This window comes from Carcharhinus amblyrhynchos, chromosome 10 (genome assembly GCF_965287045.1).
Source record: "Carcharhinus amblyrhynchos chromosome 10, sCarAmb.v2.hapA, whole genome shotgun sequence".
NCBI classification, from domain to species: Eukaryota; Metazoa; Chordata; class Chondrichthyes; order Carcharhiniformes; family Carcharhinidae; genus Carcharhinus; species Carcharhinus amblyrhynchos.
In genome coordinates this window covers 40,804,414-40,820,319 of record NC_137333.1, presented here as the reverse complement: position 1 = coordinate 40,820,319, position 15,906 = coordinate 40,804,414, and the positions used below count along the sequence as shown (strand labels likewise).

Below are 15,906 nucleotides of genomic sequence, written 5' to 3'. Positions count from 1 at the left end.
GTCCTACTGTCTTTTTTGAGCGGGAAGAGTCTTTCCACCTCTATCCTATCCATCCCATTCATCATCTTATACGTCTCAATGAGATCTCCCCTCATTCTTCTAAACTCTAACGAGTACAAGCCTAGTTTATTCAGCCTCTCCTCATAGCTCAATCCCCTCAACTCCGGTATCAGCCTAGTAAACCTCCTCTGCACTCCCTCCAGGGCCAAAATATCCTTGCGCAGGTGCGGCGCCCAAAACTGCACACAGTACTCCAGCTGCGGCCTCACCAATGCCCTATACAGCTGCAGCAAGACCTCCCTACTTTTATATTCAATCCCCCTCGCTATGAAGGCCAGCATCCCATTCGCCTTCCTGACCACCTGCTGCACCTGCAAGCTGGGTTTTTGCGACTCATGCACAAGGACCCCGAGGTCCCTCTGCACCGTCGCCTGCTGCAGTTTTTCGCCACGTAAGTAATAGTCCTTCCTACCATTCTTCCTACCAAAGTGGACCACCTCACACTTGCCAACATTAAATTCCATTTGCCATTTCATGCGCATCTACAGACTGCCCCTATACTGCTTAGAGTCATAAATTCATTTACAGGACAGGAGGTGGTCTTTAGCGTATTGAGTCTATGCTCGCTCTCTGTACAGTAATCCAGCAATTCCATAATTCCACTTTACCCGCCTATTCCTTTAAGTACTCATGCAATTTACTTTTGAAATCATTGATCATCTCTAGTTCCACCTCTCTCGTGGACATCAAGTTACTGCTGGCTATGTAAAAAGGGTTCTCCCTCACGTTGCCCCTACATTGCATCTCTTGTCCAAAACCTCAACTGCGATTTGCCCATCCTGTTGTGTTAATTTTTTAGTGCAGTGAGCTGGGACATTCTCACGTCAGCCAATTTGCCATGTTTGTGCGTGCGTTCTCCCAGTGCCAGATTTCCAGCTGCATCAGATATGGGGATGCACAAAGACTATTTAAATGGTAATTTGCATAGAATTTAAATGTGATTAGCAGGTCTCTGGGCCCGCAGGCATCTACCCATGTCACTCACACCACCCCCCCACCGCCACTCCAGCGTTGTTTAGAGTAGCTCCCCTCTAATAAGGAATTAGCGGCCCAACCCTGCTGGAGTGAAGGGAGCACAAACGGTGGCCCCAAGAGGGCCAGGTAGTGGGGGTGCCCCTGGGCATTGGCACCCTAGCAGTGCCAGCCCATCTGCCAGCATTGCCCAAGGGGCAAAGTGTCAATGCCCTGAGGCACCTTGGCGTTGCCCATCTGGTATGGGGCCATGCCAGAGGGTGGGGCATATGGAAGTGGGTTCTAGGGAGTGATTGGTGGGGGTGGGAGATCCACTGCCACTCTGGATAGGGATTGATGGGGAAAGGAGAGACAGCAGCAATCAGGGCAAGTTGGGGGGCGGTGTCAGTCTTCTGGGGGGGTTCAGCACTTCAGGGGGTGGGGTTCAGCCCTGTGGAATTGGAGAAGAGATCGGTTAGGTCGGGAGAGGGTGATTTGGGGCTGGCCACGAAATGGCTGGGAGTCCTGCAGTCGGGCCATGGGGAGGTGGAGGGCCAGCTATCTGGGGGTTGTGAGGCTGGCCAGTGATTGAGCTGGTCAGCAATCAGGAGACGGCAGTGTGGAGCCACTGTGCGTATGCTGATCCCAGCACTGACAGATTGATGCATGCACAGTAGCCCACTCAGCCTGCTGATTTCAGCCTCTCCAGTGGGGATAGGCCCGCCTACTAGTTTTTAATGAGATTCACACTGGCGGCCTCTGCAGTGTACAGAGTGTGGGAGGTTCTTCTCTGAACTCCCACTGGGGGTAAAAAAACAGCGTGAATTACCCAAGTTTTCACGCAAATTCAACACTTAGAATTTTTTGAGGAGAATTCTAGCCTTTATGTTTGTGTCCCACTAGTTCTAACAGGGATGAGAAATTTCCACCTATGGCAGAATTCCATCTTTTTGATCATGGAATTCCACTCTTTGACATTTTTTCCAATCTCTGTGTTCTTCTCCTCCTCCTTTGCCCCCCACCCACCCCCAGAGTTGTATTTGAAAGGTATTACACTTTAGCACACAGCAAATCACAAATTAAACAGTAGAAAGGGAACAGATTCCTTATTGTTTCTGGCAGAAGGGTTGTCTGTGATCAATGTGCCTACCCCTGCCACTTCTGTAGTGTGTGACATGTAGTTTTGTCTGATGAGATAGAAATAATTAAATTGCGATTTTGAAACTGAACAACTATTCCAGAAGGCTAGAATTAACTCTCCCTCTCCACATATTGGGCTTGTTAGAAAAGTTGAAGCCAATGGAATAAAAGGGCAGTGTCAACGCAGAGCCAGATTTGACTTAGGAATTTAAAAAAATGAATTATGGCTATTTTGCAGACTGAAGGAAGGTATATATTGGAGTTCCCCATTGTTCAGTATTAGGACAGTTACTGTTTTTGATATACATTAATGATTTGGACTTCAAAATTTGCAGATAACACAAAATGTGCAAGTGTAGCAAACAGTGAAGAAAGATAGTAAAGTTCAAGAGTTCAAGGACAGCCTGTGAAATGCATGAAAACATGGAAGTTAAAAATTGAATGCAAAAAAGTATGAGTTGATAAACTATAACAGAATAAAGAAGGCGAGACAATTCGTGCTAAATGATGTAAACTTCAAGAGGATGCAAGATGGGAGAAACATGGTAGCATTTGTATACAAAGTTTGAAATGTGGCAGGACAAATTAATGTTTCTGGGTTTTATCAATAGAGACATGGAATACAAGGAAATCATTTTAAATGTATACAAAACACTGGTTCTGTTGCAAGTGGAGTAACATATCCAATCCTGAACACCACACTTTAGAGACAGTCTAAAGGCTTTGGAATAAATGCTGATAAGATTTATTAAAATGGTTCCAAGAATGAAAGTTATTGGGAAACATTGGAGATACTGGGCTTGTTCTATCTAGAACACAGAAGGCTAAGAACAGGAGATTTGATTAAAGCGCATACAAACAAAAAATAAATCTCGAAAATCTCTGTCCTCATTCACGGCTGGGATTCTCTGGTGCCACTGAAAGTAAATGGAGTTTTGGCTGAAACACCAAATCCACAGTGAACACTTGCAGCAGGGCAGCCACAGGTGTGATCAGAGAATCCACCCATAAAGTGAATGAAGAGCAAATGCCCAATAATTTCCTGGCTCCCTAGCATCAGATTTGGGGGATACCTCAATGGTGCATTGGAAAATCCTTCTCGGAAGTTCTCTGGTAAGTGTTTACATGGCTATTGTCCAGAAGGGCTAACTTCCCCTGGACAATTGTGTAGGCTGGGAACTATCCAACAAACCATTTTAAATTGCTAACTTCAGACAGCTCTGAAGTGTTAATAGCTACTCTGAAAGAGTTAGAAGAAATTAAACCACGTCTAACTTCAACATAACTATTTTAAAGAGTCCAGCATGAAACTCTCCCTCCACACTCCCAACTCGACCACACAATCACCATCGCACCCCCCCCCACCCCTCTCACAGTATTCCCCACCACCGATGTTCCCCTTCCTGCAACCACACTTGAACCCTCCCCATAGCCTGACCCCCGACCCCAGCCTGACCCCCGACCCCAACCTGACCTAACTCCAACTCCCCAACCCAACCATCTATCCCTCAAATGTTTGACCCCACTCATCCCCAAATGTCTGACACCTCCCTCTACCAACCACCACCCAAAATCTAACATGGTAACCTGATCACTCTCCCTGTCCTGTTACTTTTAATGGGACTTCTAAATGCACCTGCATGGTGCAGCTAGTACTGTAAACAAGGGAGCATGTCATCCTTCTCTCTACCTCTTTTACATTTTGATGCTGGACCCAGGGACCCATGTGCTGTCTGAATCTCACCTGTTTGAGTCAGAAAGGTCAGATGAGACAGATGCTTAAGAATTTTAGCACAGATTTGTCGGTACAAAGTGGCAATCTGACGACGCTGACTGCCACTCCGAGAACACAATGGCCCACTGTTCCCAGTAGCTGAAGGGTTGATAATGGATGGCACAGTGATTAGGAACCTGGCTTTGATTCCAGCCTTGGGTGATTGTCTGTGTGGAGTTTGCTGGTTCTCCCTGTGTCTGTGTGGGTTTTGTCCGGGTGCTCCGGTTTCCTCCCACAGTCCAAAAGACATATAGGTTAGATGGATTTGCCATGCTAAGTGCATGGTTTTACAGGGATAGGTTGGGAGTGTGGACCTGAATAAGATGCTCTTTCGGAGAGTTGGTACAGACTAGACGGACCGAATGTCTTTCTGCATTGTAGGGATTCAGTAACTAGAGGGCACAGATTTAACATGATCGATGAATAAATTTGAGGTGATGTGAGGAAAAACTTTCTTACACTATGAGTAGCCAGCATGTAGGAAGTATTGTTTAATGAGGTGATGGAATGGATTCGTCAGTTTTCTTGAGAAAGGAATTGTATATATGCAAGAAGAAAGAAATTGCAGGAACATGAGAGAAGAGCAAGAGAATAGGCCTAACAGGATTGGAGTTAATAAAGCTGGCCCCAACTCAATAGGCTTAAAAACCGCCTGCTGGGCTTTCTATCTATGAAAGAAAACATTTTCAAAACCTCCAACAGTATTTAAAACCTGAAAGTTTTGATTTTGATTGTAACAGTAAATGTTTAGAGCGAGAGATGTTGTTTGGCAGTAAATAAAGTTAAAGTTTATTAATTAGTCACAGGTAAGGCTTACATTAGAAGTTACTGTGAAATTCCCCTAGTTGCCACAGTCTGGTGTCTGTTCGGGTCAATCCACCTAACCAGCATGTCTTTCAGAATGTGGGAGGAAACTGGAGCACCCGGAGAAAACACACAGACACAGAAAGTGACCCCAAGCCGGGAATTGAACCCAGGTCCCTGGCACTGTGAAGCAGCAGTGCTAACCACTGTGCTGCCATGCCGCATGGGAGAACCCATTTCTCCCATACCAGTCTTTTTTCCATGTATTCATCTCTCTAACTTTATTTGCTCTATGCCAATTTACATGTGGGTCAGGTAATAATCTAGATATTGCCTTAGAGCTTCTGTTTATTTTTAATTTAAATAAGAATAATCACATTGTTAAAAATTAACTCGGTCTTGTAGGTAGTGCGTAAGTGCCACAAATTCACTTCCTTCATTTGCTTGGATGGCGAGTATCCTGGCAAGATACTAGTGTGTCGAAGGTCATGGAGGCGCAGCACAAATCGGATATCAATTTTCTGATTTTCACCTTTAACTATGTAGCCGCTAGAAGTTGCTATCCAATTTATTTTCTTAATAACCATTAGTACTATAGGCTACACCTATTCCTTCTGCAAAAGCTGAAAAATTTATGCTGGAATTTCACCACCTCACCAACGCGAGGCTAATAAGATCCCGCCTGAGGCCAATGAAGAAAGCCGGACTGCGAACTTTGCCCTCCCCAATTTTGGGGCAGGTGTGCCGGTAAAATTCCAGCCCTGTTTCTTTACAATGAATTCTAAAAGTCAGAGCCAGCCTACCAGATAAAAAGAGTACTATTTTTCCTAGTATTTTCCAATGTTTTTGTTCCTCTGTGTAACATAGAAATATCTTGAAAAATACTGTTCCTAACTTGAACCATTAAGACTTTGTTTGTTGGTAATGGCTAGTATGTGCCAATGCTGTATTTTTTCTCCTTTGTCCATTTGTGCTGATTTTTAAAAAATAAAGTGTGCAATATACAGGAAAAGACTGCAAAATGATTTGTTCTGGTGATGCTTATGATATCCCCCTGCTCCCACCTCCTAGTACTGTGTTGAATCAAGACCCAGAAAACACTGTCAAACCTACCAACCTGCTAAATCCCATTGCAACTCAAATCTGTAACACTATAGACTGCATTTGCAATGTTCTGTATGCTATTTCAACTCTGGTAGGTTTGACAATAAATTGAGAAAAATCCAAGTGTTTTTCCATTTTGGAGGTAAAGTGGTGAGGTTGCAATCATGAAAAACTTAATCAATTGACTGGTTTCAAATCACCATTCACCAAAGCCTTGAACAGGTTGACCATCGTAGTCTCTTTGAAACAACAATCCTTAGAAAGAAAAGCAATAGACATTCATTTAAAAAGAGACTATCTTATTGTATTAAAAAATGCTCAATACGCAAGACATGGAAACACTCTGAGCCTAATTTTGTAGTGTCAATATTATTAAATCAGTGTTTGATATTTTTCGCATTTCAACAAGATTATATAAAAGAAAAAATTTGGGGGGGGCGGTGAATGGAAATGATGAAAATTACAAGCATATAATTTTGTTTATTTCTCATGTTTTTTCTCTTTCATATAGCAACTCGACATTTCCTTAACAATACATCACAGATTTGCCAGACTTGCCCAGGAAGAGTACCATAAACTGGCCAACATGCACAAAAATATGGAGAAGCTTTACCATGATTTGATGCATTATTTTGTTATCAATCCACAGAAAGTGACAGTAGAGGAGCTTTTTAGTGATATCAGTAACTTCAGAACTATGTTCATGGTATGTTCATGTAGTATATGAAACCCTGTGAGGACTAAGAAACAAGAACTTCAAATTTATCTTATGAGAAGTTACTTTGTGATAGCATTATTGTAATGATTTGTTCAGTTACATTTATTAATAGAGGAGTGTTTAAGACCATATGAATATATTTGTGTGTGTGTGTGTGCACGTGTGTGTGATACTAATGTAACACTTCAGTCATGCTCACTAAAGAGTTTTATCAGATTAAGCTTCACGGTTACTTTGCTTTGAGTGCTTGGAAAAGAAAAGCCGTAAGAATATATTTCAGAGCATCATGGAGCTTCAGTTTCGTTAGCACTTATGCTTCTAATATAAAATACAAGCCTGCCTTCATGTTTTAATCAGATTCAAAACTGTTCTCCCTTCAACATGCTGAGTAACTGAAACCAATATTTATGACAGAGGTGTTTATTTCCTCACAAATGAAATCACAAAGAATGCTATCCCCGTTTTTGTTCACAGTTTAAACTTTGACATCTCTCCAGAAAAGCAGGAAGGGAGGTGGGCCATTCACCCCTGCAAACATGCTTCCCCCATTCAACACAATCATCTTTTAATCTTAATTTGTTTTGCTAAAGCAAGCCATCAAAGAAAACACAAAGCGGAGAGAGGCAGCAGAGAAACTGAGACTCGCCAAATTGGCCAAAGAGAAACTTGAGAAAGAAAAACGGGACCGGCTGCAAAAGAAAAGGCATCTGCTGGAGAAGAATTCAGGTAAAAAAAAACACATTCAACCATTAAAAAGAACAGGAAAAGAAAGGATGTATTCAATCTTTTTCGGCCGTCATCACCTAATTTGCTGGAGTGTGCACAGTGCATCATGATGATTTGATTATCAAGAAAAGGTAGATTGAATTCATCCTAGTTGTAGATGAACTGCATTTTCATGGGACTCTGCTAATAAGTCAGACAGATTCTACTTTATTTAGTTTTCTCAAATACATAATGCACATCTGCTCTGGCAATATTCTGTAGCCATTTCTCATTCAATTTCAGACATTGTAAATTGGAGAAATCAGTTGAGGATGTTGTGCTCAATGTAAATGAACTATCAGGACAATTCCCAAGCACGGTTCGGCCTGATTCTAACTCAATATAAGCGGCAACAAATTGTATTTTGACTAGAAAAAGTCAATTTGTATCCAATCATCTGACCATTTTCTCAATCTTATAGAATTATTAAAAGCAAGCATTTTTAAATCTCATGTTTATGCTTAGACACGCTCACCATAACTGGTGATGTTGACTGAGAACTATAACACATTTTAAGTCATGAGATTGACAGAGTTTTTGAATCCAAATCCTCAATACAATTAACTATGTTTCACACCTCTCTCTCACCTTTACTGTGAGACAGCCATCCTGTCTCTAACATTCCGTGGTTATACCAAAAGGTGAAGCAGCTCTAAATAAGTAGATGTCAATACGAAACCCATCGTTAGCACAGTCAATAAACTACTCACTTCCATCACAAACAAGCTCTTTTTCTGTTGAACTAAGAAGATCAGGATATGGATATGCTGCCAGTAGACTGGAGTGAGCACAGTAAGCAGTCTCACAACACTAGGTTAAAGTCCAACAGGTTTATTTGGAATCACAAGCTTTTGGATTGCTCACTGATGAAGGAGCAGCACTGTCCAGTGTTCTAATCACAGTGAAAAGTCTGACAACACCAGGTTTTAGTCCAACCTATTTATTTGATAATATACTCACAAGCTTTCGGGGTTAGCCCCTTTGTCAGGTGAATGGAGAGTTCTGGCCTCAGACAGAGCATATAAAGCACAGACAGTTTAGAGATTACTGATTAGAATGCGAATCTAATAACATAGAAACAAGAGTAGGCTATTCAGCCTCGAACCTTTTCCAGCGTTCAATTAAGTCAAGGGTATCTCAACTTTATCTGCCCATCTCAGTTAATTAACCCTTACTATTCTTGCCAAACAAAGATCTATCAAACCTCAATTTTGAGCATCTTTTTAGTGAAATACAGTTCCACAATGTCTACTGCCCTTAGTGTGAAGAAGTGCCTGCTGGCATCACCCCCTGAATGGTCCTGCTCTAATTCTAGACCTCCTTGTTCTGAAATTTCTTACCACAGCAGATAGCTTTTTTCTAAATCTAACTTACCAATTCATTGAATCATCTTAAACAATGTAAATTGACCACTCATTAATCAGCCATACTCAGGAGCCTTACCTATGCCTTCAGTCTTCAAAATTCAACCCTTTTGATCTCTGTATCTTTTTGGTATTGGCACCCCTTTCAAGACTTTTGAGGTGCAGTGCCCAGTACTGAACATAGTATTCCAGATGGAGTCTAAATAGTATTATATGACTTGAACATAACTTTCACACCATTGTGTTCCGACTTGAGATAAAGACCAATATTTTGTTGGTCAGTTTAATTGTTGTTTGTACTTGTCCACTAACTTCTAGTGGTTTATGAGAGTCGGATTTCCAGCGAGGTCAGCCTCTCACCAGAAATAATTTATTCAAATATAGTGAAATGCTTATTTGAATGTGTTTAGTGAATTCAGCGCTCAATTGCCTTCCTAGCTCGCAGTGAGAGGTTCACTTCAACAATGAAAACACCTGCTCCCCATGAACAGGGAACAGTCGTGTTGGCCTCGCTGGTGGAACTGGAGGCCGTTGAGGTCTCCCGGGAAGGCCCAAGGCACAGGGGAGGTGCCCCTTCTGCAGTGTCAGTCTGGCACCTTGGCAATGACAACCAGGCAACTGGGCAATGCCTAACAGGCACATTGCCCAATGGACATTGCCAATTTCAGGAAGCAAGGCCTATGGAGGAGATTATCGGGGTGGGGCCTGAAGTGGGCTGGGCATTATTGGGGCGGCACCTGAACAGGCAGGGCCTGCAGCGGCTGGGTATTAAAAAGGTGGCCTAATTGGGAGGGGGTGGGGCCCACTGCCACTGGATCGGATTGGATCGGTCTGGGCGGTGGTGAGGGGCTAGATGCCCACAAATTGAGGGACTCGTGATCAGCTGCAGGCCTCTGCAATTGTGGTGGGGGGAGGGGGAGCTGGTTGAGGCTGCTTGCAGTAGCAGAGGTCTGACAGTGCTTTGTCTCTGATCCCTGCCATTGAGCATGTGCAGAATCAGAGGTCTGCTGTAGGCTGGCTGGTGAATTAAGTCCAGCCCACTGTCTGCAGCAGTTAGAAACAGTCTGCACCACTTTTTCAATGACTAAGTGCATAAGATTGGGCATGAAAACTTGCCCAAAAAAAAAACAGATTAGGAACTCTCCTATTTTCATGCTAGCTGGATAATTAGAATCAATCTCATAAAATTCCACCCGAGGACTTAAAAGGGTGTAAAGTGCTTTGACACTTCCTGTTGGTCGTGAAAATTCAGGTCTTATGTTTTAACCATTTGCTAACTCCTAATTTCTTTCTATGGCTCAGCATCTGTTCTCTTCATGCCACTTTGAATTACCTGGCATCCATATTGAATCATTCAAAATTCCTAGTACAAAAAAACTTTGAATTTATAGTAAGCTGTATTTAGAAACTGAAAGTTCAATGGGACTTAAATGTTAATCAGTATCAGTTAACAATATAAAAATATCAAGATGCTAGCTGTGATATTTAAGTTTACCATGTTCATATCTTGTATTTTAAGTTCTGATCACTTAGAGTGTTGTCCTTTCAACTTGATAAAGAACAGATTTTTGATTTAGTTACATATAGTATATTCTCTGTTTTCCAATTCATACAGAGAAATGAGGATTTTAAAAACTATCAAATTTCAAAGCAGAACTTCTTCATAAGCACATCACATTTAGGAAAGGCCTCCAAGGCAAAATTTTCCTGTAGATTGGCAAAGGCTAATGGTGGGTGGGAAAAGCAGCATTGAAGCTACCAGTAAATGTTTCTTTCAGGATGCACATCTTCTGTTACCAGACCCTTTCCAGTCGCACATTTCAACAACTGCCCAGGGACATCTTAAAAACTCTCTGTCCGGTTTCCGTCCCCCATGGGCAAATCGAGTTCAGTAATTATGTGCAGTTAGGCATCACATCTCAGTCCTACAATTTTAAGTATATTTTCTGTATTCAAAAAGAATATTTATTTAGTAAGTAGTAACATTGGTACAACTGTAATATGTTAATCCAGACGATCAATGGAGAAATTAAAACAATTCATTCAAAACTTCCATCCAAAAGCAACTTAGATGTACAGTTACAAACTGAATAATTGACTCTTGTTTCTTTTTCCAGAGATGCAACCAAACCTGCTGAGTATTTCCAATATTTTCTGTTTATTTTTCAGATTTCAGGCTTTTGCAGTATTTTGCTTTTGGGATATTGCATTTTCAGTTGGGATTCTCTGGGTGGGATTCTGTGCCCTTACTCAAGCAAAACTGGAAATTTCTGCCTTAGGTCAATGGATACATCGATTCCATGGCAGGTGGGATAGTAGAATTTCAACATTTGTATTACCTGATTAGATCTGCATGGATCAGCTAGGTAGTCGATATCTTTTCCCAAAGCTAGGGGAGTCTTAAACTTGAGGGCATAGGTTTAAGTTGAAAGGGGAGAGATACAAAACAGTCCAAAGGGGCAATTCTTTTCACAGTAAGAAGTCTGACAACACCAGGTTTAAGCCCAACCGATTTATTTGATAGTAAACTCACAGCTCTTACTGTGTTTACCCCAGTCCAACGCCGGCATCTCCACATCAATTTTTTTCACACAGAGGGTGTGAGTGTCTGGAACAGGGTAGCAGTAGAGGCGGGTCCAATTTTGTCTTTTTAAAGAGCGTTCAGACAGTTACATGGGTAACATGGGTATAGAGAGATATGAGCCAAATGTGAGCAACTGGGACTAGCCTAGGAGCTAAAAAATGGGGCAGCGTGGACAAGTTGGGCTGAAGGGCCTGTTTCCATGCTGTTAACTTCTGACTCTATCTCAGTACGATTTTGGAAAATCTGTTACATCAAAACATTGTTATTTTTTAATAAATGTAACAAACTGCTTACAAAGCTTAATTAACACAGAACATCAGAAGCGCAAAGGCCTTTTAACTTACTGAATGCACATTATCTCAGGAATACAATTACAGCACATTCAGGTCCTATACATGATATAAATCGTTTTACACACTGCTGGCTGCAAAAAAGAATCTTTGTGTTACGTATTTTAATCATCTCACTGCAAGCTAGCTTTCAACCCTCTGTGATGCTGTCTCGCTTGAAATCTAGCTGATTTCAAAAGAATTTTCAGAGGAAGGTGTCACAGAGGAAGAAAAATATTGTATTTTATCCTTCATGAAGTTAGCATGTGTTCAGTTCAGGAAATAATATTCTATCACAACATGATTTATATACTTCATCTGATAATCAGTTAACTCTTACATTTATAGTTGAACAAAGCAAGCATACATTGCATTAAGTATTATCCAAAATTGTTGAATAATACTGAATGGTGCTGAAGTTTTATTAAGGTCAGAGGATGTTCATGTAATATTAATGTCCTGTTGTTTCGACATTTCTACATAGAAAGCAGAGGTGACAACATGAGGAATCAGAGCAAGAGCAGGCTACTTGGCCCTTTGAATTTGCTCTGTCTTTCAATAACATCATGGCTGATCTGATCATGGTTTCAACTCTATTTCCTGCCTGTGCCTGCAAAACTAAAAGGGCAATGAGTATTACACTGGCTTGCAGGATGCAAAGCTTTACTAGTCATTGCAGGGCTTTATTAACATTAGCACCATGCTCCAACCATCTGAGCTAGCTACTCAACTAACTTTTAAGGATCAATTTCCTCAACTTCCTCTTGCGCATCTTGCAGAGATCAATACCAAGCAGAATTGGCAGGGGATTGAGATTAAAAATGGCTAGCAGTGTACAAAAAAATTGCCGGAAATCTGAAACAAAAATAGAAAATGCTAGAAACACTCAGCAGTTCAGGTATCATCTGTGGAGAATAAGTTAACATTTCCAGGGTGGAATTTTTATCAGATCCATTGTTAGCCTGTTCAGTGATTAGACCTTTAGTTTGAAATTAAGCAAGTGGAAGGAAGCAATGGAAATAGTTTGTGAAGAATTTTACCTCCATATCGTAAATACTGTAGATATAGAGGTAAGGGGAAAACTGAAAAAAGGATCTTAACCAAAAGCAGTAGCATTAGCACGGAAAAGGTTTTTCCACTTGCGTTATTCTAACTTATTTCACAGTTTGGTTAATAGATGTTACATCAGGTTGTTTTCCAAACCATTCTTAGCAACTCAGTGCTGGAATGGCAGTTCAGCTCCTGGATTAAAAACTTAGTTTACGTCCTTTCACTGAATGCAGATCACTACTTTACAAGATACTAGTAGGCATTGACTAATTTTTTTCAAGTATGCCATTGAAGGTCTCTGCAGAGAATACTAATCGATTGGTTTGATTTTACCAGTGTACAAAACCTTATAATGCTGTTAATGTGGAGAAAATATATTTAACTTAATTGAAAAATCAATCATTGTGGCATCCTCTTTGTCACACACTTTGCGACAACGTAGGTGGTGGCCAATTCAAATGACAATGAATTATTCTGAATTATCTGTTTACATTTACATTTAGAGCTTTTTGATAACAATTTTGAAAATTCTGGTTTGTGTAGTGAGATTTATTGATAAAAACAACTGATTTAATAAGTAAGTCTAGAAAAATACAATTAATCTGTCATGAGTATTTTCTTAGATTATGTTTATTAATATTTTCCTATTCTTACATTTGGCACGCAACTCTATGCATGGGAAATGTCCATCATGCTTGAAAGTTTTACTTGTGCCAAGCGCCTATCACATCCGATTGACTCAAATAATCAATATCTATTGAGTTAATCAAAGACAGATAAGAATATCAAATGATTACAAACCAGTAGTTCACAAATAACAATGAAATCACTTGATTTATTCAAAGCTGACAATCAACTATTAAGTTGATTGACAATTAACTGATGCTAAAACATTTTTTTCCACAGCCAAGTTGCTTTTTTAGTTAGTTGACATGATACATCTAATAATGTATCATATAACAGATCCATCAATCCATTCATCATTGATGTAAACCTGTGCATAAAATTTTCCAAATCCTGTTGGAAATCTGTCCAGTAAGTTATTGAGTTAGAATGGTTACAATACAGAAAGAGGCCTCGGGGCCAGTGGAGTCCATGCCATCTCAATGAAGAGCAATTCAAGTAGTGCCACTTATTTGCTTTTCCTCATAAGCCTACACATTTGTTCTCTTCAGTTGTCTTCCAAGTCCCTTTTGAAAGCTACTAGCATCTTGTGTGGTCCTTAGTTGGATTGCCACTCACCTTAATTCTGCATCCTCTCATTCTCAACCTTACAACCAATGGGAACTTTGTTTAGAGTCCTCCTGATTTAAAACACATCCTATCAGATCTTTTAGCCTTCTCTAAAAACAGCCCTGACCTCTTCAATCTATCTGATAACTGAAGTCCCTCATCCCTGGAAACATTCTCATAATCCCTTTCTGTACCATTTCTAAAGTCGCCCTATCCTTCCCTGAAGCACATTGCCCAGTCTTTGTCGAGATACTCCAGTTGAGGCCAAACCAATATATTATGAAGGTCCATTATAATCTTGCTATGTTTGTAGACTATGCCTCTATAAAGCCCAAAAACCTGTCCTTGCACCTTCAACAATATATCCACAAGTCCCTCTGTCTGTGCACTGCCTTTAGAACTGTTTCCTTTGTTTTATATTATCACTCCTCATTTCTCTGCATTAAATTTCATTTGCCAAGTATCCATCCATTCAACCAACCCCAAGTCCTCTTAAAGTCTATCACTATCTACCTCTCATACATTATTCATTACAGTCCTTCCAAGTCTTTTGTCAGCTGCAAATGTTAAAATTATAGCCTCTTAACCCAAGCCATTAATATCAGGGAGAGCTGGTAGGATAACTTTTCCCCTTTTTTTCTCACCTGTCAGCTGACCACAAGAAGATATATTTTTAGGAAGTATGTTTTAAACCTTTTGAGTGTTGTGGATTTTAAGGAATAGCAATAAGCAGGCTTTATGGTGAGTTTAAATCAAAAGAAAGGACAACTGTTTATCCACGCAACAATTGAAAATTAAAGGCAACGAAACACCTACTCCCTCAAACACAGGCAAACTTATTCACAAAACAAGATGAATTCTAGAAATGAAACAAACTGTTACTAGATTATTAGTCAGATTACTAACAGAGTAACAAAAAACAAGTCACGTATTCTTAACCAATCCTTTCAGATGAGAAGTAATACTGGCCTGAGGATTCTTTCTTTTGGTTCTTTGAAGACCAAATGAAGGTTGAAAGTTTGTGTTTTTCATGCAAAATTGTTACTGAGCTTCTGTAGGGAAGAAATCTTGAGGTGAAAACAAATGAGCCCCTCTTTACTGCCCGAGGTGACTGTCTGTTTGATGCAAAGTGCCTCCCTTCTTGTTGGATGATGTGTTGGTGGTCCTAAATTTTCTTGTCCAATTCTCTCATGGAGTAATAAAGTGGCAACTACTCTTCTGTTAGTTTTGGTCATGTGAAGGCAGTTTCAGTGTGCCATCATTGTCAACATAATAGGTTGGAGCTGAGGTGATTGGTACACTGTGTGTGGGTGGGTGGGTGGGTAGGGGTTGATTGATTGATATGCGATCAACATACATGTGACCCCCAGTAACACGTGCCAAAATCCTAATCCAATGTCGCATGCTTCTTCTCATAGTCCTGGAGAGCCAATAGGCTCTGATTAGCCAGTGTGAAAGAATTTGCTCCGAAACTTGTAATTAAAATTTGTACAATGAGATGGGGTTAAAATGTGAGATGTGATGAGACCAGCATGATTAATCAAATCAATGTTTGTTACCTAATGTAATTAGCTATACAATGATTGTTGTTTAGTAACTCAACTCCATGTGATTATAGCTGAAAGGAAAGAGTAAAGTAAATATGTCCTCTTTATTATTTGGTCTAAGCCAGTTAAGCCATGATTATTGCACAAGCAGAACTGTCTGGGTGACTAAAAAGGTCAACCTTGAAAGTAAGATAAGGATCTCAGGGTATGGAGTTGTAGTGAGAATAAAAAGACTGTAAGCGAACAGTTCGTCGGAATGTTCCGGACATCCCGGCTTTATTGTCTTGTGTTGGAGAATAAAGTCTACTGCTTGGAGGATTACGACTCAGACTCTCTGTTTCAATCGGATGAAATCAGTTGTCGTCTTGGGGAACCACAACAAAATTGGTGCTGCGAGCAGGGCTGGTGCGAGATCACCCGGAAAATAGCATCTGGAAGGAGCGGCGGGGACAGTGGTCCGACCGGGGCTGGAGATCCCAAAGC

General features: G+C 40.7%; 1 protein-coding gene across 1 annotated transcript in view; it reads left to right on the top strand.

Moving 5' to 3' along the window:
• The window catches only part of LOC145348875 (protein diaphanous homolog 3-like), a 527,933-nt gene that overhangs the window by 408,045 nt on the left and 103,982 nt on the right, over nucleotides 1–15,906 (top strand). Inside the window, exons 24-25 of the mRNA XM_080196908.1 lie at nucleotides 6,376–6,539; nucleotides 7,142–7,277. Of these exons, the coding sequence (XP_080053034.1) occupies nucleotides 6,376–6,539; nucleotides 7,142–7,277 (300 nt within the window). The remainder of the gene's footprint in view (nucleotides 1–6,375; nucleotides 6,540–7,141; nucleotides 7,278–15,906) is intronic.